At 44.3% G+C, this 27143-nt stretch overlaps 2 protein-coding genes and 1 non-coding gene across 4 annotated transcripts; all 3 read right to left on the reverse strand.

Annotated features, from left to right (window-relative positions):
* Nucleotides 1–218: 218 nt before the first annotated feature.
* Nucleotides 219–13725, reverse strand: ano8a (anoctamin 8a). Its single transcript, XM_041949502.1, has 18 exons — nucleotides 13539–13725; nucleotides 11250–11360; nucleotides 9191–9323; nucleotides 8040–8178; nucleotides 7814–7910; nucleotides 7466–7582; nucleotides 7186–7313; nucleotides 6803–6964; nucleotides 5793–5945; nucleotides 5313–5439; nucleotides 4968–5023; nucleotides 4785–4859; nucleotides 3596–4093; nucleotides 3086–3265; nucleotides 2784–2975; nucleotides 2527–2658; nucleotides 2086–2196; nucleotides 219–1535 (listed from the first exon to the last, which is right to left on the reverse strand). Exons 1-18 carry the CDS (start codon nucleotides 13723–13725, stop codon nucleotides 873–875), a joined length of 3261 nt encoding a protein of 1086 aa, XP_041805436.1. The 3' UTR covers nucleotides 219–872.
* On the reverse strand, nucleotides 6318–6390 carry trnak-cuu. Its single transcript has one exon. It is a non-coding gene; the product is annotated as a tRNA-Lys (tRNA).
* A 6686-nt stretch (nucleotides 13726–20411) lies between the features above and the next one.
* On the reverse strand, nucleotides 20412–26131 carry plvapa (plasmalemma vesicle associated protein a). 2 transcript variants are annotated; one of them, XM_041949184.1, is made up of 7 exons: nucleotides 25443–26131; nucleotides 24965–25028; nucleotides 24108–24823; nucleotides 22935–23119; nucleotides 21910–22850; nucleotides 21165–21222; nucleotides 20412–20755 (listed from the first exon to the last, which is right to left on the reverse strand). In XM_041949184.1, the coding sequence occupies exons 1-7, from the start codon at nucleotides 25836–25838 to the stop codon at nucleotides 20722–20724; spliced, it is 2394 nt and encodes a 797-aa protein (XP_041805118.1). In that variant the 5' UTR covers nucleotides 25839–26131; the 3' UTR covers nucleotides 20412–20721. The 2 variants fall into 2 exon arrangements, with proteins under 2 accessions (XP_041805118.1, XP_041805117.1); XM_041949183.1 differs by having other exon boundaries at nucleotides 21910–23119.
* Between the last annotated feature and the right edge of the window lie 1012 nt (nucleotides 26132–27143).

A 27143-nucleotide genomic window follows, 5' to 3' on the forward strand; every position in this document is an offset into this window, starting at 1 on the left:
TTTGGGAAGTAGTATGAAATTATCTTCTGGTAAAGTTGTCCCTCATAGTGTGTATGTTCTGTACTGAATTTAAGTGTTTTAATTTTCCTTAAATAACCGGTTTGCATACACGTCCTATTTCCATGAAACCATCCTGTGTAACAGTAAATCAGTATATTTACTGTTAACAAAATCAGCCAATGCTTTATCTCTTGATGGACGTTTATTCAAGTGAGATTTATTTGCATTATAGAAGTACATTCACTAATTTATGTAGTAAAATAATTCATAGAAAATCAAAGTTAAGAAAAATAGAATATTTTTTCATGGTCACAGTGAGTATAATCTGACCTATTGCGGAAGAATACAATGGCTTTGAAAGTGCTTCACAACTGAAAAGACAGGATGAACATGTGATGCATGCACACAACGTAACATGCATTCAATACAGGCATCAGAATGAGCAACTACCAGGAATGGGGAGCTGCTGTTTATGTCCGTTGACAAAAGGGCTCATTGATGATCAGGTCCTGGTTTCTGAGAAAAAGATCCTTCACATCAGCATAATCTGTTCTGGTGCTATTGAAAACCAGGCAGTCATGCAGTATTTGAACATTAACTCAAGGTTACTCAAGCCCCATTCAAGAAGTTACACTTACTGTACATATTTTACATGGAAGCTAGATAATCAGGTGTTGATAGATACAGGATAATACTTTGTGCGAAGTAAGTTGCATCTAGATTGAAGTCTAACGCTCGCTGACCTTACATGTGGTCCCTGTGACTAACGTGTTCTCCTACACAAACAGGCGTCTCGCTGTCTCTGAATGTTGCCTGAACATTTGTACATCACTCTCCGCTCGTAATATTACATTGGGACGGTTGAACAATTATTAACTCTTTGAGCCAGAGTTTTCTAAATCAGTCAATTGTCTTGATTCTCCTTTATCTGACTCATTAGAGGGTAATTCCTCTTGGGTTGTGTTTAAGTCAGCCCTGTTGGGTTGAGCATTAGCAAGCTGTGTTGCTGGTTGTGTCCCATTCACACACACCACAGTCCCCTCTGATTTGCTAAAACTGAACAGCTTCCCAGGACTGAATGTCCTGTTGGGGGACTGTGACCTCTCCTGGCCACTAGGGGGGACCGAGGAGGTCACTGTTGACCCTGGAGTTGCTCCAACCGCAACTGCTGGCTCTTTTTTCACCTCGGGCGACTTCAAGAACTTCAGAAATCCCGGGAGCTTTGCCTCACCCCCTGTCGGGGACTGGGCTGGTGAGCGAGAGGTGCCGGAGGAGAACTTCCCCTGGAGAGGGATGATCTGCTTCAGCTTCATCACGTTGTTGTTTCCCAGCAGAGAGCTGGGTCTCTTCGGCTTGTCCCCTGGCTTCCCCCCCGGTGCTTTGTCGTGGTGGTGCTGGTGCTGGGCGTCGGCCTTGTGGTAGTCGCTTTCCTGACGGGCCTCGGCCTGCAGCTCAGCCTGACGATGAAGCTCCTCCTCTTCGCGACGGCGTCTGAGCTGCTGTTGGAAGTGCTGCTGGGCCTGCTGCTCGTGCTTCTAAATGACGAGGCGTGTTAAAACGAAGACACGGAAGAGGAGAAAGAGTCAGAGGATGAAAAAGAAAGATGAAAGAGAACAGAGAAAGAGAGGAGAGGAGAGGATAAAGAAGAGTAAATTCAGGTGAGGCAGCAGCGCTAACAACTACAAGACTGAACTTTCTTCAGATCGGAGTAACGCAGCCTGTGTGCCCTCTCTCATTTAGCATCTTCACTGTTGTCATTCAATCCAGCAGTTAGTTCACACAAACAAGCAGTTTGGAACTTGTTTGCATTAAATATGCTGACTCAGAGTTGTGCTTCTCCATCTCTTGGTAAGACAAATTTAAGACACCAGCAACACAAGTGCCATTGATGAGATACAACACTCTCCAGACAAACGGTCCAACACACACAGTTATGTTGTGAGGCTGCACTCGTGTGCATTTCAGGACAATGCACACCAAGAGACCAAGGGACACGCCTAGTAGTTTGACAGGAATCAGACAAAGTGTAGCCAGCAGCAAGCCTTGCGTTGGCCGAAGGTCTTTCAAGCTATGGTACAACTATACCTTGAAAGCTTCCCTTCGTCGGTACTCTAGCTTGGCCATTTCTTCTGCTACCCAGCCAGGGATATCAGGGATGGCAACATGGATGATGTACTTTAGGAGGATTGCAAAGTGCTGTGAACCACGAGACCACAAAGGGACAGGCTCAACACACAGTTACAATCAGGGCACAATCACATTCTGCATTTTTGATTTGACCTCGGAGCAAACAGCACAGCTCATACACATACCAAAAACTCCTGTGCGGGTTTTGTGTTCAATAATGGATTAAAACATTGATTTTGAGGTTTTACAAAGTCACAACAAAAAAAAGCAGGCCATGCACATTTATACTTCTTTTTAATATAAAAAAAAGGTCATCTGGGGAACAAAACTACATTCTCTTAAAACTACAAAACCCTTCAGGGACAAACCTGCATTTGCCGCACACATTACAGCACATACCTCCAGTAAGACGATGGAGATGATGGTCATCTCGGGACTCAACCAGGGGAACAGACGCTGGAGCTGCCCACACTGACCAATCAGATAGCAGTTTACTATGATGGCTATCAAGCCCATGGCCTCCATTGCAGTCTGATGTGGACAGAAAGAGAGCGAGAGAGGGAGAAATGCACAGGCCGATCTGATCAGATGCCCCCCGGATGTACGACGCAGCCCGGAAGGCTTCGCTGACATTTTCCAAAACGAAACGCACTGACCTGCCATTGTCCGATGTTCTCCACCCTCTGTCCGAAGGGTCTCTGCAGGCCGGTGCAGAGCTTCAGGGCGTCACTGCGGATCTCGATGATGTTGTTGATAAGAGCGCACATGGCCGCCAGGGGAAACGCAGAGGAGAAGAGCACCACATAGCCGAACTGAATGAACATTTCCTGGTAGTCCTGAAGCGTATCCTGTCAGGGTGAAAACATCATGAAACAATATTCATCTCTTCATGGTGCACGCTGTTGTGAAATTAGACACAGATGATGTCGAATGAAGGAAGGTAGTTTACGAGTCCCACCTCGTACGTCTGCATACAGCTCTCAATCTCAGCTTGGGTCAGGGTGACAGTTTTGGGCTCCTCTGGTGGATCGATCCAGGACTTCTTATCCTCCTTCCCCTCACCTACGTTCTTTCTTCTCTGACAGAGAGAGTCAGATTCCTTGGGAGAGGACACAGTGCCATTCTCCTTGGTCTCCTGCTAATGTAAACATTAGACTACGATACTTTCTCTAGTGACTACTAAGACATCTTGCATAGTTTCATTTGGATTTGTCAGTGTACTGCCTGCATGCATGGGATATAATTTCATTCATAAAACTACATGAAACAAGCTCAGCTATACTGGAAAGAGCTGCAATTATCTTAACATAATGAGATTCATGTGTCTTTAAGGCGGTGGAAATGGTATGACAGCTTTAGACAAAATCGCTGCTTGAGATGGAGATTTTTGCAGAGGAAGAAGCCAAAACCACACAGCTAAAAAAACAGCATGATAAATCTTAGTAATCTTAGTAAACAGACCACATACTTGAGCCAACGATTCACAATCACTGTCCTCATCACAACTGTCAAAAATACTGGACGGATCCATCCCTTCCTCCACCAGTGTGGGACTGTCCTCGAGGAAGCTGTCATACACCGTCTGCGTTTCTGTCGTCACATCCTGGTAGTCGACCTTCTCGGTGAAGCTGACTTTGCGCTGCTTCAGATTGCTGTCATTCATGTCCCACTCCTCCTCTGTCAGCCTGAATCCGGCTTTCAGATCCCCTCTTCTCCTTGGCTCTGGGTTATCGTTAGCGGCGTGGCTGACGGGGATCCCTCTGGGACCCAGGAAGGAATAGGCTGTCATTGAGGCCTGAGCCTTTCCCAGAGCCAGGCGGCCATACTTGAGCATGATGGCTTGCAGCAGCTCCCACAGCACCTTTGGGGTAAAGACACCCAGCTTGTTTTGCTCATAGAGATAAGGCTGCAGGACCTCTTTGATGTTCTGCAGGAACTGGCGGAAGATCAGCAGAGTGGCTAGCATCTGTGAGGAGCAGGACGACAGCCGTTACTGTGCTGCATGTTGGCAGTGCAGAAGAGTCAACGCATGCACACAATCCAAAGGTGGAAAGCTTGTAAAGCATATATGATGCAGATCATCAGTCTGACTGAAGGTACCAATGCAGTTCGCGACGTCATCTCACGATATTTACAGCATTTGACAGACCACATGACATTTGTAAGAAGAAATTCTTCATCTTCCAAAATGAAATGTTGAATTCACAAGCAGTAAAATGCACCATTGCTCCACTGAAAACAGGCTGCTAGAGCCTTACCTGGTCTGCTATGACCATTATCTGATGGTAGCTAAATTCGGTTGTGTAACTGACCCTCCACTATAGCACTCCCCAAAACAGTGACTGTACAGTCATAGCTTAGAGCAGACATGTCCAATTTATTCCATAATGGCTGTGTGGCTACAGGTTTACATTCCAACCAAGGAGGAGCACACCAGGCTGGACTCATTTAATCAGCTGATCTCAGGCTTCACCTGATAATCAGGTGACCTCTTGATTGGTTGGAACAAAAACCTGCAGCCACACGGCCCTTTATGGAGTAGTCTGGACATGCCTGGCTTACAGTGATATTCCTCATTTAAAGAGTTTGTGTATATGTACAGGGGGGTGGCAGGGTCGCTTAGTTCAGCTTTCAGTTGTTCTTGTTTGTGATGTTACCTCCTTGAGTCGCTCCATGTCCTTGAGGTAGAATCCGATGTAGAAAAGGCTAAGGTAAGAATTGATGAATTCAAACTGTGAAACAACGACAGGAAGGAAACATTACAGGAAATCATACAGGCTCTCGATCGAGATGAATTGTCTCATTCTACCCCAAAGAGAAGAGGAGGAAGCATGACTTACAAAAACCATCTTGATGATGAGATTGTTCTCATAGGCACTCTGCAGTCTGTAGTTCTCTGGGTGAGGAAATAAAGGCACGAGAAGCATTCGTCAGTGTGCTGCTGAATGACAGTAACAAGGCTTCACCTTTAACTGCCTCATAGATCTCTTCTTAAGAATGCAAAGGACAAGACCCTCACAGCGGGAAGCTTTATATATCAGTACACAGGAAGCATAAAAATACACTCACAGATACTGAGAGGGTGCCTGTCCAAATCAGTAGCAAACATGTCCATTTTAATTCAAGTAATTCCTCAGAGATAATAATTCACTATTGTGCCAAGAGAGTTCATGTGCGTCTCTTACCCATGTCATTAAGCCAGTAGGCAATCTTCTTATACACTTCATCACATACGGTTACAGTAAGGGCCAGAAGTATCTTAGGAATGAATCTTGTGATACCAGGTAGCTCCTGAATCTCCATCACCACTTCCTGCAAGGTGCATTAGAAGCATGATGAATATTTAATAAGCTCTATTCATTCTGATGTCTCAAATCCCACAGCTATTTTTAAAAGTCTATTAAATGAATATGAGCTGGCGAGAGGTATATTTGAATGTGCTTTGTTTAACCTGTTTGTAAAGATGATATCCTTCATGGACTAGACTTTATGGATCTTAACTGTCTGGCATGTAATGAACTGTGCTGCTGCTCTTTCTTCTCGTCTTTACCGCTGTCCCGTAAGGGTGGGTTCGAGCTCTTCCAAATAAATAGATTTATCAGCCCCAGACTACATCAAGTCCACTTCAATCCACTCAACTAGCATGCTGTGTTATCTGTTCAAACCTGCAGTTCCAGGCAGAGGAGCATGGCGAGGAAGACAAAACAGAGACAGAGGAGGCAGATGGGCAGGCTGACCAGCCATCTGAACAGAGCTCTCTTCCAGGGCGGGTAGTAGAACTCCTCACAGCCCGTTATGGGACTGCAGCGCTTCACTCCCTGCAGAGTCAGCAGAGGAAGAGAAAACAGCCGGCCAGGGTGTCAGAGACTTCATGATTGCAATCATCTTAGCTGGAAAATAGAACGGAAATGATTGCTCCATAATATATGATTGCCTGCTTGATTGCATTTCGTTCTTTAATAACACCGATTTAGATCCTGAGGCGACATTCTTAACTAGATCAAAGCTGCTCTTTTTACATCTTTCGATCACAAGCTGCCAAGAATTCAGACTGTATGTTTAAAAAAAATCCATCTCCACATCAGTAACTGAGTTGCAACACATTCCCTGCTATGTCTTCTTATCGGTAGCTCATATTATGATGTGTACCCAAGCTGCTGTTGCCAGAGGTGCCTCTCTAAAAGGATTTGCGCCCAACGTGGGGCTCGAACCCACGACCCTGAGATTAAGAGTCTCATGCTCTACCGACTGAGCTAGCCGGGCCTATTTTGCTTATTTCCAACACATTTTTTTTCGAGCGGCTAGCTGCGTCCCCCTCCCCCAGACCCTCTATTCATTCCAAGAGGCGGGAGAGGGGCTGCCTGCCCCCCCTTCTCTCACAGCACACGTGCTATGAGGACTCCTTGTGAGCATGATCACATTTCCTGGTATTGTGCACCAATGCTGCGGAGTTGCACAAGCGCTCACTGATAAACAACTCAACCAGACTGACAGTGCAAACTGCACCTGAGGAACGTGGAGCTGGTGCGTTGAAATAGAATAAAAAGAAAGTGAAGGTTCGGGAGTGAATCTGAGCAAACGCTGCAGGAAGTGAATGAAACCTTCTGCACACCCACAAACAAAGCAACACTGCTTTTTCATCCACGCACGCTCCGACCTCAGCAGTAATCCTCACCCTGAACTGTGGCCTGGGCTCCTCCAAGGACTCGGCGGGGGTGTCCAGGGTGCCCCACCTGTAGGCCAGCTCCGCCTCTCGCCTCTTCCAGCGCTCCAGAAACAGCGTCGCCCACACAACATTGAAGAGGGCAAAAACCACGCAGCAGATGTCCTGACTGGTCTGTGAGCGAGAGTCAAAAGACGCTTACGTAAGCTTTGGAAGTGTGATTGTGCCGTGAAGTTGAGTGTAGGTTATGAGCACTTCTTCAACATATCTGTTTATCTTTCCAAATCAGACTAAGGAAGTGATTCAAAACGTAGAAGGATCGATCAGTGATATTCCGCATGTTTGAATAGACAGATCTTGCATAATAAAGCTTGCTATGGGCTCGCTTCAAGTACCTGGTCAGCCTCTGCGAGGATCCACAGCAGAAAGCCGATGACAGCGGGGTAAAGCATGGAGTTGGTGTAGAAACCCAGCCAGGCAAAGTACATGCTGATCTTCACTCCAAAGTAGTCACAGATATCATCTGCAAAGACATGGAGAAGAAGAAGCATCTACATAACAACAAGCTCTTTCTCTTAAATAACAGAAATGAATGCAGCTTGATGTGAACGGTCCGGCCGGCTGTTTGCTGTCCTGCCTAATTTTCTTCAAAATAAAATGTGGACATTTTCCTACCCAGGGGCTGCCTTTCACACACAGCCTGGACCCAGGATGTCATCAGCTGGTTGAGGATCCTCTGCTCGTGGAGGGGAAACATTTGATGGATCACCCCGCGAGCCACCAGCTCTGGAACTAAAGAGCACACATCATGAGCCTTACGCACGTATCGAAGGCGACGTTTGGTCCATGTTTGACAAACCTTTGTCAGATCGGATCAGTGCAGTGTTTATCTGTAGGCCTACGTTATTCTCAAATGGTTCAAATGTAACTTTGCATCTAAAATCCACTGCACAAATAACTGATGCTATTTAGATATGGAAGAGAAAAAGGAAAAAAATTCAAGCATAATAAATGGCAGCATACTGATTGGCTGTCCCTCCAGGAAGTGAATGTTGTGAAGCACCTCTCCCTGTTTGGCTCGCAGATTGTCCAGCCAGTACTTTATAATACTCTGACGCTCCTGAAAACCATCACAGTTATGGGGAGAAAAAAAGATTTAAAAAATAATTAGAGAAATGCATTTTAACAGATCCAGAGTGTCAACAACCTTGACATGCGGCTCACGCGGCCGACCGTTTCGACCTCTAACCTGTGAGGTGAAAAAGCAGAGCTCGCTCTCTATGTTCTCATAGATGTTGTCTTCCTCACAGGAAAAGCGCCGCATCCCGCCGCCAAACTGCGGCTTCACGGCCTTGTACATGCCCATCTGCTCGGCTCCCCGCAGCAAGCTGAGGGTGAGAAGAGAGGGCGAATGAGCAGCGGGATTAAACCTGCGTGTAGAGGCTGCAGATGTCTGACAGATTAGTGCATCGAGGGTAAGCACACAGCAAACTAAACACACACACACACACACACACACACACACACAGCTGTAGCTGATAACTGTTGGTGTGGTTTCTAAATTCTGAATATACTGACGTGTGCTTAAGGGAATAATTTGACATTTTGCATAAGAGCAAGTCGTTTTCACACTTCAATTTTTCGTACGCAGTGAACAAACAGGCTTTCACTTGTAAGCCAGGCTAGCTTTTCCCCTCACTTCCAGTCTTTATGCTAAGCTAAGCGACTCCTGGTTCCAAACAAAATATACGCACTCTCTGTATTGACCATGTTACCTGATGATCGACCATGCAGTTTACCATTTGCAGCATAATAATTTGATGTTATTTAATGTTCTCCTCCCCCCACAGTGAGATTAGCTGGATTCAGACTCTGGCAGCAACACCATATTTGACTTTGCCGGCTTAACAAAATATTACAGTTCCAGGTCAGACTGGAAAATGTCACGTTGCATCTGCTGTGGTGCAGTTATACATGCATACAAACACACACATGCTTATGTTTCTTCACCATAATTGACATAACAGATAGATTCTTCCTTAACTTTGAAATATTGGCTTCTTCTGCAAAATCTATTGGAGATTTAGAGCTGTAAGCTTGGCTAATAAATGTAATCATCAATAGGCAGTTCAGATAAAATGGGGGTTTGTTTACAGCCTGTCTCTCTGCTCGTGTTGTTTGTCCTCCTTGACTTCAATCTAGCAATCTTGCTGAGCCTTGTGTTAATAATGAAGTAAAATGTTCCCCATAGCAGCCAAAATGTCCTCACTCAGAACAGTTCAAACAAAGACAGCAGCAGCCCACTCATCCATGCACACACACACACACACACACACACACACACACACACACACACACACACACACATAGTGAGGCAGAGGGTGAGTTGCGGAGTCTTACTTCTCAAATGTTGTCGTGATGAAGAAGGCGTGTGTCTGGGTGTGTTTATGCTGTCGAACCTGAATGCTGACTTGTGGGATCCCGACACGAATCTGATTGAGGAGCCACAGCAGAGTGTGGTCATCTATTGTATCTGGAGGCAGAAGAAACAGATTTATTTTGAGTCTGACAGCATCATTTCTGCAGTTTCTTGTCGATGTTCACTCTGATTCCTCACACGTTTGCAGGCATGTGCGCCAAAGGCAGGAAATGACGGTTTTACTGCGGCGTAATGAATGTGGACCAAACCCATCGTTCACCTCCCTGACGGAGGGGCCGAGAAACAGCGCGGGGGGGTGGGGTGACAGTGAGAGGTCACTCCAATTAAATCTCTGCATTTACGTACATATATCATTCATTGTCCATAGGTTGCGAGGAGAGGCTACAGAGTCTCTCCTCGCAACCTATGGACAAATCATGGAATGGAATCAGTCTATAGTATAGACTGAAGCTGTTACAGCCAACTGTCTGAAGCATATTGTGTCTTAATTAAGCTATTTTGTGTTTTTTGTATGACTACACTGAGACGGTTTTATATGTAAAATAAACTAACATCATATTGGACATTACTGAGAAATGACATCAAATGACGTTGACTTTGGATCCCCCCAGCATGCACAAACAGATGATTTCTGTAGTCCTTTACGTTGCATACATAGAACCTATATGGGCTGAATGTTGAAGTTAATGAATGTTAAGTGAGCTGTTTACTGTAAGAGGCCTGGAAATCAGCAAAAGCATGGCAAACTAACAAAGCTTAACAGGACCACTGCAGGATCCAGGGGTCAAAAATCTGTACAAACATGAAATATGTTGTGGAGATACTTAATAATAACAATAGCAAACTATATCTGTATAGTAGTTACAAAGAAGAAGATAACAATGTACACAGTCAATGTGAAAAGAGCAAAAACATAAAAATAAAAAGACAAAATGAAAGTGAGTGTGTTGTGTTGCTCCACTGTTGTCCCTCAGGTAGAACGGCTAATACATCGAGGTCAGCTGAGTTCACACACCTTATCTGACCTTGCATGCAGAACAAAATATTACACTTCCAGGCCTGACTGAGAAATATGACATTTGAATTTCTATTGCAATGGACCACAGCAATTCTTTTTTTTTTTTCAGATGTGTATTGCATTTGTCAAGTTTCAGTTTTGTATCTGGTTAATATTCATCATCATGAACACATACTGTGTTATTTAGGCTACATATCTACTGTTTTACATTAATAGACAGATACAAAACTGCAGCTACAACACAGTAAACAAGCTTAACAGTCTTTAAATGCCATTGTTTGCATGTGAGATGTGTGGGAGCTGCACATTAGCCAGCTGGAGTTAACATGCTGAAAGGGTTAGAAGTGAGCTGAAGCACCAAAGATAGGTTAAGTGTGTGCACTGTATATAGCTGAAGTGTCAGTTGGTCTGATGTCACTTTGGCTGCAGTGAACACTGGTTTAACAGACAATTAAATTTTGCATTTGAATGTTGGTGAAAATGTGTATTTGTCGTCTGGAGTCCATGCTGATGCTTTGCACTGCTTCTATTTAACTACAATTAATCAGAATGATCAGTTGTCCCTTTGTTTCTATTAGCATTGAACATATAACATCACAAAAACATGATGCTATTTTGTAAAGTGTGCATCTCTTTAACAAGAGGAATGTCTCAAAAATCATGAAAATTTATGCCAAACACAGTATCAGCATCCCAGAGAGGAGCAGCACTCACCCCCTGCAGATGAAGCCCACTGAAGTGTTGCGTGTGCATGCCAAATAATATACACACACCTGTTTTGTACAATGTGTGCGCGTATGAAGATAAAAAGTGCTGCAGAAAGAGCTGTTCTGACGGCTCAGGTACAGTAAATGGATGAGATCTAATTGTCCCCAGAGATCTCTTTGAATCCAGAGTGGCTGGCTGACCACCAAAGGCATTTAATGAGGGTGCGCTGTTCTCTCTACAGCGAGGCGTCCATCACAGGACAAACAGGGAGGACAGGCTGCTGCTTACCGTACCTGGGAATGTCATCAGGATATCACAGTTTTCGGTGGGCACCATCTTGAGCCAGGACTTCCGAGACATAATGTAGTGCCTGGCCTGCAGAAGGCGCTTCCCGAACAGTTTATCTAGAAGGAGAAACGGGGCAGCAGGGTGAGAAGGTGAGAGTGAGGCAAACTGGGGTTAATGAAGTTTAAAATAGGTGAGAAAGAGTGCTCGGCAGAGTGTGCGTGAGAGAGAAGGGGGACAGGCAGATGGTGGTATTTTCTCATCAGAGTGATCAAGGACATGGATGACATTAGTCAGACTCTGGTGCTCATCACTGACGTTATTCCTTCAACATTTTTTTTTTTGTTCTTTTCTATCTGTTGCTCTTGCACGGAGGGAAAACAAAAAAATGACAGACATGCCCAAAATAGTTGTTCAGCTAGCGTGAAGGTTGACTGTGCTTCGTCGGTCAAAGGACTCTCAGCAAATGCTGCACGCTCTGAACAAACAGGTACACTGGCTGGTGCGTAAATGGCCATGAGCAAACTAGCTTTTCCAGTCTCGCTCTCAAACCAGTGAATGCAGGCAAAGCAACAGGCCTTCCCAGCAGCGTTTTGCTTCATCACAGCGCCGCATCACCTCTGAAGTCACACTCTCAGCCTCCGGCAGGCACAACGGGCCAATAGTGACTGACCCATCTCTTTATTGCTCTCTCAGGACGTGTGCAATCAGGATTTGACATTCTGCAGCGTAACTGCATTACCACATCACCCACTTCTCCCTCTCACTGAGAGCCGCCGCTGCTGCTGGCGTCCCTCTGTTGTAGTATCATGCTTCAGAGCCACATGCCAACTCAGTGACTGACTCTTGTGCAGCAGAGCAGCACTGAGCGGGAGCGTGTGTGAGACATAATGACGCAAGTCTCAGACACCGAACGCTCCTTTTCTTTGTCAAACATGTGTCTTGGATGTTTCCGAACACTTCAGAGCGACTGTCTCTCTGACCGTCAGAGACGTCACTGCTCATTAAGGCCACGAGACATGTTGAGGTCTCTGACATGCAAATCTCCCTGCCAGGCAGCAGGGAGATTTGAGATTCAGAGCCACATTACCATACATGATGAGGGGCTTAACGTCCATCTGCAGCAGAGTGTACTGTACACTTTGTGTTGCGGCCAGAGCCACAGACTGGGACACCATCTTTGAAGCTTCCTAATGCTGGCTGGGCAATTACTTGATAGCCTGGTATTGTACATGCATCATCGTCATCATTTATTGTCATACATCATTTGCAACATAGTTGATTTTATTTTGTATCTTTTTTATTGTCTTTTTGTTCTACTTGTTCTGTTCTCTGAATGTCAATAAACTACAGCTACCCAGAAGTTCAACCAGCCAATCAACCAAGAGCCCCACGATATTCAATCATTTCACACATAAACGATGGCTCATTCTAAGGAAATCTGAAATACTCTCAATTTAAAGGCTAGAGTGTATCAACCTGTGAATGTTTTAAGTTCCTGTGAGCCTACACCACCTGCCCTGCTCCATGTAAATGATGAACATGGTCAGTGTGAAAATCAAATCAATGACTGCAGTGACATTGTTCAGACAAAGATTGTAAAAGGTTAAATGATCATATCCGGATGTTCAGACCTCCAACTGAGTCTCTTCTCTTGGCCAGAGCTGCTGGATGAGCAGAAAGCTCAACAATTCAGGGGTCTGAGGATGATCTCAGAGCCCCCAGTAAAGTAACCAAAGCACCCAGCGCTGCTTAATTATCCTCATCATGCATTAGCAGAATGAACCAAAACAACAGCCATTTGCTTACTCACCGCTCAAATATCTCCCCCGTGCAACCCCCGAGTCTTTCACACCTGAGACAAAGCGGACGCGGCTGACACCTGAGCCCGCAACGCGATCCTTCACTCTGGTCCAAGTGCGGTGCAGCACGGCCCGCCGGGACACGCACCTCGGCTGCACATGACTCCCGCATGCACCTGTGGACCGCTACAGGCTCGCTCTTCCCGGGCCTGCCTCACCGTGTCGCGGGGGGGAAGGAAAGGCGCACCGACATCAAAACCCAATTTCGCGGACGATTGACCCCTTCGGCCTCTCGTGAGTCACTCAGTGAGGTGAAGTCTGCGAAGCATCTTCGACTGCACCATATTGCCCACGCACACTAGCCTAATCTTTTTACCCCCATCTTTTTTTCTGCAAGTGAACAAATACCCAGCTTCGTTTGATCTCCGCTGCACGCACACAGCACGCACTATTTCTTCCCTCTCTCTTTTTTTTTACCGTCTCTCTGACACTAACCGAGCACTCCGGACGGTGATGAGGACGTTTGCTGCTGCTGGTGGTGGTTGGTCCTGTCCTGCTGCTCGCCTGGCACCGTCCTCTCCATCCTCTCCCCTGCCCCGTCGCTGTCGTCGACGTCCGCGGTGCTGCCGCTACTGTTTACAGTAGCGTCGGTGTCAGCTGCTCCGGTGCCCGCCGCTTGCATGGTGGTGTGCACGATTACTCCAGGTGGCGATGGTGCTGGAAGACCGCACTGCACGCAGGACTGTGCTTTCATTGCATGGCCGTTGCATGGAAGGGGAAAAGCCTCAGTGTATCTGATAGAGGAGGAGGAGGAACATGATCATGGCATCTACACTTTACGTGCTGTAGTCGTGACTGGGTGGTGACGACAGAGTTTAGGGGGACACCGCGCAGGCTGCAGGTCTGCAGACACGTACATGTGTGTCCGACTGCACATGAAGAGCTGCAGGTGGTTCACACCCACATGTCTCTGATTTTATTGATCAGGATGGATGTTCACTGCTTTAGGCTGCGCGTCCCACTGTGAGCTCTCACATATTTTGGTTATTGGTCAAAAGTATGCAGCCCAGTTTGACAGTGTTTGAAATTTCTTCTATGAACAACATCAACATGTTCTGTGTATGTGCAGTATTTATGACACTACAATAGGGTTTTACTGTAGGCTTTATTTTATAGTGGCTCATATGTTGCTTTACATGTGAAATAATCTTTGGAGTGTCTCAGATTAACCTAAAAAATATCAGCACCCATTACTTATTGGATTTACCGCTGAGGGTTAGTAAATAGAAATATACGTACAGCCAGGAGGTGGTTATCTTAGCTTAGCATAAAGGCTGGAAACAGGGGAAAACAGCTAGCCTGGCTCCATCCATGGGCAGCCAGACCAACAAGGCACGTGAAGCTCACTAATCAACATTGTGTATCTTGCTTGTTTAATGTGTTTTAAAAAAAAAAAAAGAAGAAGTGTAAAAACAAACGCAGGATGCCAGGAAGCCAACAGAAACTCCAGGAAGTCACTGCGCCTGCGGGAAGTGTTCCTCGCAGAACTCCCCAAACTCCCATAAACCCACAAGTTGTTTTTCGTACTCTTCGGTCTGTGTGCAGATTAAACGGTTACAGAGATATGATGTGTTAAGTCCGCTTTAGAGGTGCTGGGAGGCAGATTTTGGTCAAAATGAGCCATGCTAGGTGTTTCCCCCTGTTTGCAGTCTTTGCGCTAAACTAAGCTAACCGTCAGCTGGCTGTAGCATAATATTTAACAGACAGATGTCAGAGTGGTATTGGTCTCCTCATCAAAGTCTTGGAAAGAAAGTGAATTTCCCAAAATGTCAAACTATTCATTTAGATAATAAAAAAAAAAAAATAGCAGCTCTCACAAATGCACAACTAATTAAACTACCAAAACCAGCTGACATGCAGTTTAGGTGCAGCTTGTAGAGGTGGTGGGGGTCTGGGGCCGTTAGGGAGTTGTCTGTTATGCCTTAATGGTAATCCAGCCTTTCAGAATTCACAGAATAATCCTTCTGTAGCCCATATTTGTAAAGTGGTAAAGCCACTGTTTCCATGAACTGTCTCTGTTTTAGTCAGGACACGAACTAAAGATTCATATAAATTTTCTGTGTATAAGGCAACGTGTCAGCTGACATGCAACTAGATTACTCTAAACAAGCTGTGATTCATCAGGCAGCCCTTTTTCCCAACTGCGTCTTAAAAACATGTTGAAGGCTGAACATCTTGGAGAGTTCAGCGAGAGTGTAATTGTATGGTGCCATATTTAAAATGTTCATGTCTCATTTACCACCAACAATATGATAGAAACTCCTGCGTGGAGGTGTTCTGCCCAGCAGGGCCAGAGAGACACTCACTTGATTTCTTGGGATCAATTATTCATCTGCACCTTCTGCTGGGGCTGTCACCCCAAGGCCCGTCTGTCTGCCTGTCAGAGGGTCTCACTGTCAGGTCAAATTCTCCCTCAGCTCTATCTGCTGGAAGAGGGTTTGTGTCTGTGTTTCACTGCTTTAAGTACAGTGAAGGCGGACACAAGAGTAGACCACAGTGACCGTGGACAGGATTCAGGTGTAAGATGAGGACTGAGAGAAGAGTGAAGGAATCACAGCCTTCAGTATACTGAGAGCTGATAAGATTTATTTACTCTGCAATTTGCAAGTAAATATGTCATCTGGTCAAAGATGAAAACACAATATCAGCCCACATTCTGCTCAATTCTGCATGTTTTTACAGCATCAGGTCACAATTATCCAATAAATTCAGCTTTTCAATAAAATATTTATGGTGAGGTGCTCTGTAAATTCCCATAACATTTAGACCTCTAAAAGAAGTAGAGCCTGAGGGAAACTTAATTACACATCCATGACACATTAACTTCCCTACAGTTCCAGCATGACAATACACTGTTGTGGACACTAGATGGAGGCAGTAGATAGTTTAAGCCTTAAATCAACCAGGAAAGGCACATGAGTCAAGTTTTTACTTTATTATAAGCCTTGAGGTTAAAAATAGGCTGACTCCCCCTCTTGCCCAAGTTTCAAGTCAAATTAGCTCTATTGTATGGCTTAAAATCATAGATCTGCCTGCGATTCACAACATATGACACCTTTGATTCAAATGAGGGAAAACTCCACTAAAACAACAATAACAGGAAAAAAGGGAGGTCTCAGGAATTGATAAAGCGCAGAGAGGTTTTAGGTTAAAGGTAGAGGTTCTAGCTTCTCATAAATTATTGAGATAAACATGGTAAAAATAGTCTGATGGGAACTTCACACATTCCAGTTTTGATGTTAAAGACAGATAATGGAAACAAATCATTTGACCATAAAACGACAAAGAAAAACATGATTAGAGCCAAAGACAAAAAAGACAGATTAAGGTCTGTCACTGTATCAGCGTGTGGAGGCTTAAAAAATGATCCATGGACACATTATGCCACTGTTTGCCTTGTGTCACATCACTGGAGCGGTCGGCCTTTGTGCAGCCCTGCCTCTGTCAACACTTTTATAGTGTATTCCCGAAACCGCTTGAGTCAGATGGCCTCTGATGAATTTTAGAAACGATCAGAGACTTTTGAAGTGAGCTGTTTCAGAGAACTCGCTTCACTTTCTGTCTTACTCAAAGTAAAGAACTGATAACCTCTAAACAATATGTTAACTACATGGAAACAATAACTTTTAGTCTGACGCAAAATTATATGATTTATTCGTTCTGAGCAAATATATTTATTAGCGGGAATGACACGGTCAGAGAGTGGACATCCTGCTCAGCCAGCCTGTTGAGTTTAGGGGCTGTCAGCGGGTGTTTACATACACTTAAGATAAGACAGAAGTGTATTTATGGTGGTGCTGCAGCCGTAAGGCTCTCAGTATATGCTGGATAATCAATGGCGTAGATAAATACGACACTGCTGCAGCTGCTCTGGGATCACAGCAGCTCAGCTCATGACAACGACAACTGGCACTTAGGAAATAGTCATTTGTTCCTCAGTAAAGCTTCTTGTTTGCAGTGTGCTTAGTTTTAGTTTGGCAGGTTCACTTACAGAGCAAGGGATAACAACATGATATAACTGTGGATTTTGTTTATCATACATTAACACCGGTCCCCAAAATTTTCATTTTCTTTTGATTTGATGCCGATTTTGAATCCAGCACTGTCACCAAGTCAGAATTATAATTCACCCACCACCAAGCAGATCTAACGCAAAACTAATGACGAATAAGCCCCAAGAGCGCTTCATGCTAACTAGCAAAAGTTAGCATGCTAAAATGCTATGCTATCAAATGGCGAATATGTACATTACACCTGATATACCGAAATACCAGCATGGTAGCAAGCTAATGTTAGCATTAAGCTTGAAGCTGCTGCTGTGTGCTGTGTTGACTTTTATTTATTTATTTGTTATCAAATAGTGTTTGCTCAGTTTGGTTGAAAATACTCAACACATGCAATAACTGTTTGTAATCCCCTCCAGCTGTGGAGCAGAAAGACATCTGGCAGGGCTGCAAAGTGTGAGAATCGCGGGTTCTGGAAGTGATTGTCTCCATTCTTTGTTCCCAATTCAACTTCTTCTCTCAGCAATATCCTCGATGTTGCTTAAAAGAGAAACTCAGGACTCCCCCAGATGCTGTAATAGTCACCATTTGTTTAGAGACCATCAGTTTCAATTATGGTAGCTTTATATCTGAGAAATCATATATTATCCATCATTCTGGCGTTGTGGACGGCTCCAATACTGCAATAATCATGAGCCTCGGCTACCGTTGCCATGGAGAAGAAATCAGCCAGAGGCACTGATGATGCCATGCCAGAGCTGTTGAATTAAACCAAAGTTGACCCCAGAATTAAAAGTGAACTGGTTTAAAATGCAGATTAGCAAACTCTTTAGCTTCCACCCACTGTTAGTTGCACATGTGACAAAAGTTCAGACTCAGTGATTGGATGCTTCTTGCCTCCTGTGAGATGTGGATAACTACTTTATAGATGCACAAGCTTGTACCACAGCTTTTATTAATGAGAGAGATATTTTCTAACACAGTTGTTGATATTTTGGATGGATTATTTAACCAGGAGAGTTTCATGCAATAGAAGAGTTTTACTTGTGAGTCGTTGGGCTGTTTGTGTTACTGCAAACATAAGAAAAGCTGCGTCTTTTGTTATGTTGACAACACATGTGCAACGTGAGGACTGCCGGATTGCCTGTAAAATTGAGGCCACATTCGGACTAGCTGCTCAAACACAGGTTACAGGATGTCAAACCCATCCTCTTTAAGCAATTAAACTGGCCGATGTTTTCCTTTCCAGAACTCTTGGAGAGAGGTCAAGGTGAAAGTCATGCTTGAGCTGAAGGGCGTCAGTGCTAGGGTCCATTTCCCCCTTCCAGCTGTTTACCTCACCCCCACCTCCCTCAACACTATAGTAGCTGCACAACAGAGTGGGTTTTGCCCCCTGATGTCTTTACCGGCCTGAGCAGCCGCGGGCCTGACGGATGCCAGGCAGATAGGAAATGCAATTAGAAGTCACAGTAAAGTGGGAACATTAGCAGCCACAGACAAAAGAGGTCACAGCCCTGCAACCCCAGGTGAGGAAGGAGGTCGTAATCATAAGCACCCGTTCCCTTTCCTGCATCAGGAGGGGGAGGGAGGTGGCCGGGCAGGCTGCGACACAATGGTCCCAACTCTGCGTCAGCGGTCTCAGTGCTGTTCACAATGCTGAGGGTCAAGATCCCCAAAGAAAGCACTGTGACGAGTCTAGTAATCTGTGGAAGTCACTCAGACGGGATGATCCTGATTCCAGCGGCACATATGGCCTAAATAATGACCCCGGAATAATGGACAGACTAACAAATGACTGGTCACACCTTATTCAAAGCCTTAAAGATAGTGCTGGTTGAATTATGAAAGAACATCACAAAGTTTAAAAAAAGTTCAGTTTGCTTAATTACGTGTTGTTGTCATTGTCAGTGATGGTACTAAATGGTTGTGTCAGCAATTTTAAAAGCCAACTGTGGTGAGACACATGTCTTTGGACTTTTGTATTGCACCATAAGTTGAGCTAGTACAGCTGGTCCTTTCTAAGAACACAAATAATCTGATGGTTGGGTTCAGCTGTGCCTCCCTCCTTCACTGTATAATCTGTATTGTGAGTCTCTCTGTATACTGTATATATCAGTAGTTTATTCTGCTGTCCATTGTGTAAAAAATGTGAGTACAAATGAATCTATTGTCCAGTGTTTCAGCTGAAACAATGGCAGTGGTCAGTTGTGTTATTCGTGCACAGGGAATAAAGAAATGACATGAGCTGGCAGGAAACATGTTTGCACAGAGCAGAATCATCATGATGATTTTCCAGTGAAGTAGTTTTAACATGTCCTGTGTCTCAGTCAGTCCAATAAAGTGGCTCCCAGAAGCATCCAACCAGTTGACCTTTAATATCCTCACAGCTACTCCTACAGTAAGCCGCACATCCCCAATGTGGAAAAACACTTAATGTTAAACAAAGGATATCCTTTAGACAGGAAAGAGCTCTCCATTCGCTCAAGTCTAAGTACTGTATTTATTAATTGGCGCCACCACACTTTTGGTTCTTGAACTAACAGTACGTTCCAGTGCAACGAACAGGATGTTTGTCTGTTCTCATAATGGTTTGTTACCCTGCTTCACTTTGGCTTCATGGTAATCTACAAATCAAAGTAATAGTAATAAATCTATGATCAATGTCAATAATATAAATTTTATGTGTGTGTGTATATATACACACACACAATAGTTTAGTTTATATACATACTTAAACTATTACAGAGATGTAAGTAAAGTGCCATTCATATCTCACAAGTGTTCAAACAAACCTGTTTATGTTTTTCTATCTTCATTTCTGTCTCTTTGCTTTGTAAAGGAATTACTAAAGAGTAGCAATAAAATCTGGCTGCTTTTGTTGTGTTCTGGGACACTCATCGGATACCAAGACAGGCCCCCATCCTTTCAAGCCTCATGTGTTATTTCTAAGTCGTACGCAATGATTTATTTACGCTATGGATGTCCGTGTTCTCCTTGGTTAAGTGATGGTACATTGTTTTAAACAACAGCATGTGTACAGGAGCATTTCCAAAGGTTCCTCCCATCTGCCTCCGCCGGCCTGCTGACAGGTTGGCAGGTAAACATAAACATGCTGGAGGGATTAAATCGCGTTGCCAGTAAATCTTGCCTGAAACATCACAGGAGGGGGTGGGGAATCATTTGTAGACAATTAGCCACACAATAGGTGACGCACATAGGGACAAACAGTTATTTCCGGGTCTGCATAGGGTAATATCTTAAATAGCCTTGTTTATAAAGACGAGACAGGCACAGTTGATGTGCTTATGTTCAAACAAAGCTTTTATTTTTCTATATTTACACTGTAAAAATACAATATGTGCTTCTTCGGTCTAAGTTGCATACTGTGTGGATAAAAATCACTGACACACAAGCTTCACATTTTACAATCAAAGTGCAAAAGTTATTCGCATTACTTTTCCAAATACATACTGAAATATAAACTGTCACAAACAGTGTGTAATATATGGTACATTTATATTGATATACAATATGTGAACTCAATATGAGAAGCTTGCATTTAGTAGTGCATAATAGATGCAATGGAAGACAAATCTTTTTCTCATCAAGATGAACTAACCCAACATTCTGGAGAGATCTTGTTTCTCCCTGGGAAGGAAGGAAAGAAAGAAAGAAAGAAAGTAAGTAACAAAGAAAGAAGGAAAGAATTCTCCATGAATAAGACCAACAATAAATTGATCAGACCAATATCGTGTGGTCAAAGTCTGATTTACTGTATTGTTTTGTGTCATATAGCTTAATTTTTGTCCAAAAACTATTAAAAAGACCTCAATCACTGTTACATTGGATGACATGTTCCTTTGCTGTGATGAACATGGGCACTGCAGTTTATTTGGTTAATCTCGCATGCACAGTGTGCTGCTGTGAATACTCACTAGAGCACCAAATGTGTATTACTCTACGGCTATTGCCTCTGTGCACACACTGTTCAGACTGCAACAAAAACAGCAGTAACACGTTCACATTCAACCTACAGCTACAGATACTTCTTACTCACTCTGGGCCAGCGGGGTTGATGAGGCGTTGCAGATCTTGAAGGTGCTGAGCAACACTGACTGTTGGTTAAACATAGGAAAACAGTGATTTGTCACAATTCACCAGTGACATAATCAGCCAGGCTCCTTTTTGCTTCACAGTATTGAAAAAATTGCTTACAGCTAGCATTTCTACTGAGATTCAAAAAGGCTACAAACATCAGAGCCATTCATTGAAAAGTTTGATAAAGTTGCTAAATTATTTTAATGAGGTCCAATCAAATACTTGCTTTTGATAAAAATGGACGGTTGTGTGTGATATGTGCTCTATGTACTGTCCTGGTCTATGCATGTCTCTTGCATAACTTGTGATGTTTCTTTAAAGGATCAGTTCACCCAAATTATCTGTCTATCTGTCCAGGTTTTGAGAAACCATTCGGTCCCCACACAAAAACAACACAGGTGAATGGAAATGTGTCTGTGGTGCTTAAAGGGATAAAAAATTGTAATAAAAACATTCTACAGAAATATGTTTTTCCAGAAACAGTGTCTTGCTGCATAGTTGTCATTGAGGGATGGAGGTCTATGGATTAACCAAAGTAACAGGGACACAAGCTCTGCATGGCTTCATACCACCAGAAAGTGAGATGTGAGAAAATGTTTTTTTTTTTTTTTATATAATCTGGGTGAACCATAACTTTACTTAGAAAATATCATAGAATGGGAAAATAAAGTGCACACAAACCACTTCCTTTTTTTTTTTCTTACCTGGGCCACCTGCCACTCCACTTGTCCTTCCTGCACCAACTGACGATCCACCAAAACCATTCCCACTTGACGGTCCTTTCCCTGTTCCACTTCCTGTCTTACTTTGTCCTGAGTTACTGGTCCCAAACCCAAACCAAGAAAGTCCAGAGCTCTGCCCAGTTTTACTCGTAGACCCAGTTGACCCAGAGGATGACCCAATGGTTGATGAGCCTCTCCCACTCAGTGCTGGCTTATTCGAGCCTGTCCCACTGGAGCCTTGAAGACTTGGATTTGACCCTGTGGATCCATAGCTTGACACAGCTCCCCCAGTTGATCCTGGCTTATTGTACCCTGACCCAATGGAGCTACTAGACCCAGGTGACAAGAGGGACGTGCTTGAAGAGCCCGTCCCAGTTGAGCCTTGCCTATTGTATCCTGATCCAGCTGAGCTACTTGACCCAGAAGGCAAGAGGGATGAGCTCGAAGAGCCTGTCCCAGTTGAGCCTTGCCTGTTGTATCCCGATACAGCTGAGCTACTTGACCCAGAAGGCAAGAGGGAAGAGCTTGAAGAGCCCGTCCCAGTTGAGCCTTGCCTGTTATATCCCGACCCAACGGAGCTACTTGACCCAGAAGGCAAGAGGGATGAGCTCGAAGAGCCCGTCCCAGTTGAGCCTTGCCTGTTGTATCCCGACCCAACGGAGCTACTTGACCCAGAAGGCAAGAGGGATGAGCTCGAAGAGCCCGTCCCAGTTGAGCCTTGCCTGTTGTATCCTATTCCAGTGGAGCTACTTGACCCAGAAGGCAAGAGGGATGAGCTTGAAGAGCCTGTCCCAGTTGAGCCTTGCCTGTTGTATCCTGACCCAATGGAGCTACTTGACCCAGAAGGCAAGAGGGATGAGCTCGAAGAGCCCGTCCCAGTAGAGCCTTGCCTGTTGTATCCTATCCCAGTGGAGCTACTTGACCCAGAAGGCAAGAGGGATGAGCTTGAAGAGCCCGTCCCAGTTGAGCCTTGCCTGTTGTATCCTATCCCAGTGGAGCTACTTGACCCAGAAGGCAAGAGGGATGAGCTTGAAGAGCCCGTCCCAGTTGATAGTGGCTTATTGAATGTTGATCCAGATGAACCAAAGCTCAAACCTGACCCTGTCCTACCAACCTGACCCACACCAGAAGAGCTGGACCCCCACCCAGTCTGACTTGTCCGAGGTGCTCCTGGAAATACACCAGGCCCTGTCTGAAGTCAAATGAGAGCAATGTTTATATTGGAAACAGATTCAACATTATTTCTGCTTGTTAAAAATGGATTTTGTTAACACTGTATGATGCAATCAAACTGTTTGAATTCAAATCGTTATAATGAATTATATGTTGAGATGGAAACTGCTGATTCCACAATAACACTGGACACTTAACATAACAACTGGCAGACGTATTTTCCAGTTCTCACCCTTCTGCCCTCTTGTACTTTACTGGCAGACAATTTCCCTCCTCCACCGCCTCTGCACTGAAAGCTGGATCATTTCCAACAACCTGTCAGGCTGCTTTGATCTCATTTGTATTATGTAAGGCCTTAAGATCACCAAGCAGTGGGATAAGCTCTGTTAGTATTCTAGGCGTTAAATAAGCAAATATGTCATTTGATACTGCAGAGAAGGAGAGTATTATTGACAACAAAGTTAGAATTAGTGTGCAAAATGATGTAATTCCTGCACAGATTTATGAAGATCATTACGCAGAACAGGGGCTTTGTTGTAAAAGTCAACAGCTATGCAATGTAATAACAACTTGTATAGACTCATATAACATAATACCAAAGCAGAGAAGCTCCACCAGTGTTCCTTGCACATAATATCTGCTGCTGCTGTCTGCAGCTTGCAATAAGTTCCCTGAGTGAAACTCCACAAAATCAATCACTGTATTTGATATTAATTGTCTTTTCTCTTTCACTGTCAGACAGCTTCACTAAAAAGAACATTGAACCACATGCAGAAGGTTTTATAAGACTGTTCTTAGTACAATGGGCCCCATTTCAAATTCTTAATTTAGTCACATTAAAATATCTAATCTTGACTAGTCTGAGTGTATCTTTGGTAATTAAAGGTTTAATGAAAAATACAGAAGAGCTCAAAAAAACCCAGCTTGTGTCCCCTTAAGGCCATGCTGCGCTTCACACACCCGCAGAGCTTATTACAATTCATGCAATCAGGCATCTGTTTTCTTACCTTAGACATGCAGGTCGTGTTGAGGTGCTTGAGCTGCTGTGTAAGGTGCTCAACCTCTTTACTTTTATATTTGACATTGTTGGCCAGGACTTCTATCTCTCCATTCAGCCTCATCTTGTCCATCAGGAGTTTCTCCTTGTCCTCATCATGTTTCTGCTGAAGCTTGTCTAAGTTCTGCCTGTGCTGCTGGATCAGGCTCGTGCGGTTCTGGCTGCACCAGCGGTAGTCCTCAGACAGTCGCCAGTTCTCTGCCTTCAAACGGCTGTTCTCACCCTGAATACCTGACACCTGTTCTCCAACACTGTTTAAATAATTCTGGAACTTGTCCTCCACCTCTCTGGACAGGCTGGTGCAATTGGTGCGGATCTGCTCCAGGTGTTCCCTCTGTTTCGGACAGGTGAGCTGGAAGGCGATGTGTGTAGAGAAGAGGGACTCGACCTTCTGTAAGAAAGCCTTGGTGACATCGGACACACCACTCAAGGATTGGGCAAAGTCATCTTTGCATTTCTGCCTATAGAACTCCACTGTCTTTTCATGTGTGGATTTGTCCCTCCTCAGTCGGATGGCCTCCAAGTTAAGGTTGTCCCTCTCTTTGGCAATCTGGTCCATTTCCATCCTCATCCTCTGTGTCGTTTGCGTGAAGTTGGACTCAACAAGCTCAAGCCTGGCTTTCAGCTGTTCACCCAACAGCCCACAGTTGCAAATACCTGGTTGAACTAAATTATAAAGGCAAAAGAGAAAAGAAGTAGGTGAATAAATCTTTCTCTTAGACTTGCAGGTGAGGATTAGTAACTCAAATGTTTCACTTCATCATTGGATTTATTTTTGGGTTTGCACTGCAGAAATAATATACTTACATGATGGGCATTGGCCAGCTGTAGGCATGGCCTTGCAAAAGAACAGCTCGGCACTGCACTGTTGCTGTTCATATTGTATTAAAAGAAAAGTGTGTTTTAGTCAGTTGTTCTAAACCAGTTATGAAATGCAGACAAACAGGAAAAGCAATTAATCATTTACACGTGGGTCTCAAGTGGAACTTTGACTCATAATAATATATATAAAGCTCAATAGATAATATTTATTAGATAATTGAACCACAAACTTTAACAACTTTTAATCTGCTGAGGCTAAATTGGATTACAACGTTGTTGTTGATATTGATAGGTATTGCCTTTAATTTGTGACTTCATTTACACCAACAACTGTTGTTGAAAGGGTTAAAGTTCCATTCCAAAGGATATACAACAGTTAAATTAAACATGAAAACATTCGGCCACACAAAAGACAGGACCTTGCATGTTAGATATAATACAAAGGCTTAGCTCAGTCTCTCACCAGCCTCTTGTCCATATCTTGGATAAGGAGGGCTGAGATGTTGGTGAAGTAGCGCAGCCTGACCAGGTCCCAGTCGTTGCGGGCCTTTTCAGTCAGGGTGGAGTTGAGTAAGGTGGTCAGGTTCTTCCTCTGGTGCCTCAGGGCCACGTTCTCTATGGAGAGTCGGCTGAAGCTCTCCTCCAGGTCCTGGACGCGCGACATGGACGCTGAGTCCTGCTTCTTACCGTATATCAGAAAGAGCACCAGGCTGACTATGATAAGAGACTGAATGAGCGAAGAGAAGAAGAAGACAATGCGCATGTAGTAGCCACAGCTCTTGCCCTTTGAGTGGTACTGCATCTTCTTTTGGGCCTGCGGGCTGTGTTTGGAGACCTGCAAGTAGCCACTGCTGTACATAGGTGCTGATGGCCAAAGGAGGGTCTGAGAGAAGCAGTATGTTGTACAGTCCGAGGCTTGAGGGTAACAACGAGCGGCCAGCCGAGTTCAAACGGGGTTCATCTCAAAATCAGAGAACAGACACGTTCCTCCTCCTCGCTCTGCGAGCCAAACGAACAAGTAAAACTGAATTGTTTCAGAGCAGCCGCTGGATTTCACAATCCATTTCTTGTAAAGCCAGTGCCCCCTTTCTCTAACACGACCAGACGTGAGCCAGATGTTTCCTCTGGGTGGTGTTGATAGCATGAGAATTGATCAGATTGTGGGTGAGGTGTAAACACGGGCAGGAATTTATAAACTCCTCTGGCCACACACACACCCACACACACACACTTCCCATGATGTCCAGGTCTAAGTCCCCTCCCTCCATAGGCCACCCCCCCCACTCCATCAGCTGCCAACACACACACACACACACGCACACGGTCAGTGCGCATGCATGTACAGTATGAGCCACACACACACACACACACACACGCACACACACACGCACACACACGCACACACACACAAATGTTTGTGCTTCCACTCACAACATTTTAGATTTTTTGGAATTGCTGTCATTTTGTCACCATAAAATCTAACTTAATGAGCATTTAGTGTTTCACAAACTAGTATGAAGCTTTTAGTCTCAGTTTGGTGTTATTGATTACGTGTCATTCATATTGTTAACACTTGTTTTCTGTTGAAACCTATAGGCCATAAAGACATCACAGGACCGGTGTGTGTGCGGCTTCTCCATTAACATGGTAAAAACACTTTTATGGGATCATGAACAGTGTTTTCCGGTGCTGTGCACCGGAGGACAATGGCTCATGTCGTTCTTCTGACGCTATCCTTCAGGCACCCTTTGATGCCTCAGGTCTCAGTCCAACATGATGACGTGGGTAAGCCTACTCTCTCATAGGACACACACAGAAACTCAATTTAAAATGAAATACAAGAGGCTGACAGTAACAGTCACAACTTTTTCCTGCCGGGCGTTGTTGACGTGCCAGGCCTCATCTTGACAGGAAGCAGTAATTCATAGAGGAACTGTTGATGGCCAAACCTGCAGCAACTTGTAGGCGCCAACAAACGCAGGATATCAGAGACAAATGCGAGACATAAACAGTCACAGTGTTGATTTAATTTAGGCTGAAGTGGCTTGTTTTTATTTTTACTTCTAAACACTGGGTATGGAAGGGGTTGTTTTTTTTGGGGGGGGGGGGGGGGCAGCACTCTTAAATCAGTAAGAGAGGCTTGTTGCATAATTTATATATCATG

The sequence above is a fragment of the Chelmon rostratus genome, chromosome 12 (genome assembly GCF_017976325.1).
Source record: "Chelmon rostratus isolate fCheRos1 chromosome 12, fCheRos1.pri, whole genome shotgun sequence".
NCBI classification, from domain to species: domain Eukaryota; kingdom Metazoa; phylum Chordata; class Actinopteri; order Chaetodontiformes; family Chaetodontidae; genus Chelmon; species Chelmon rostratus.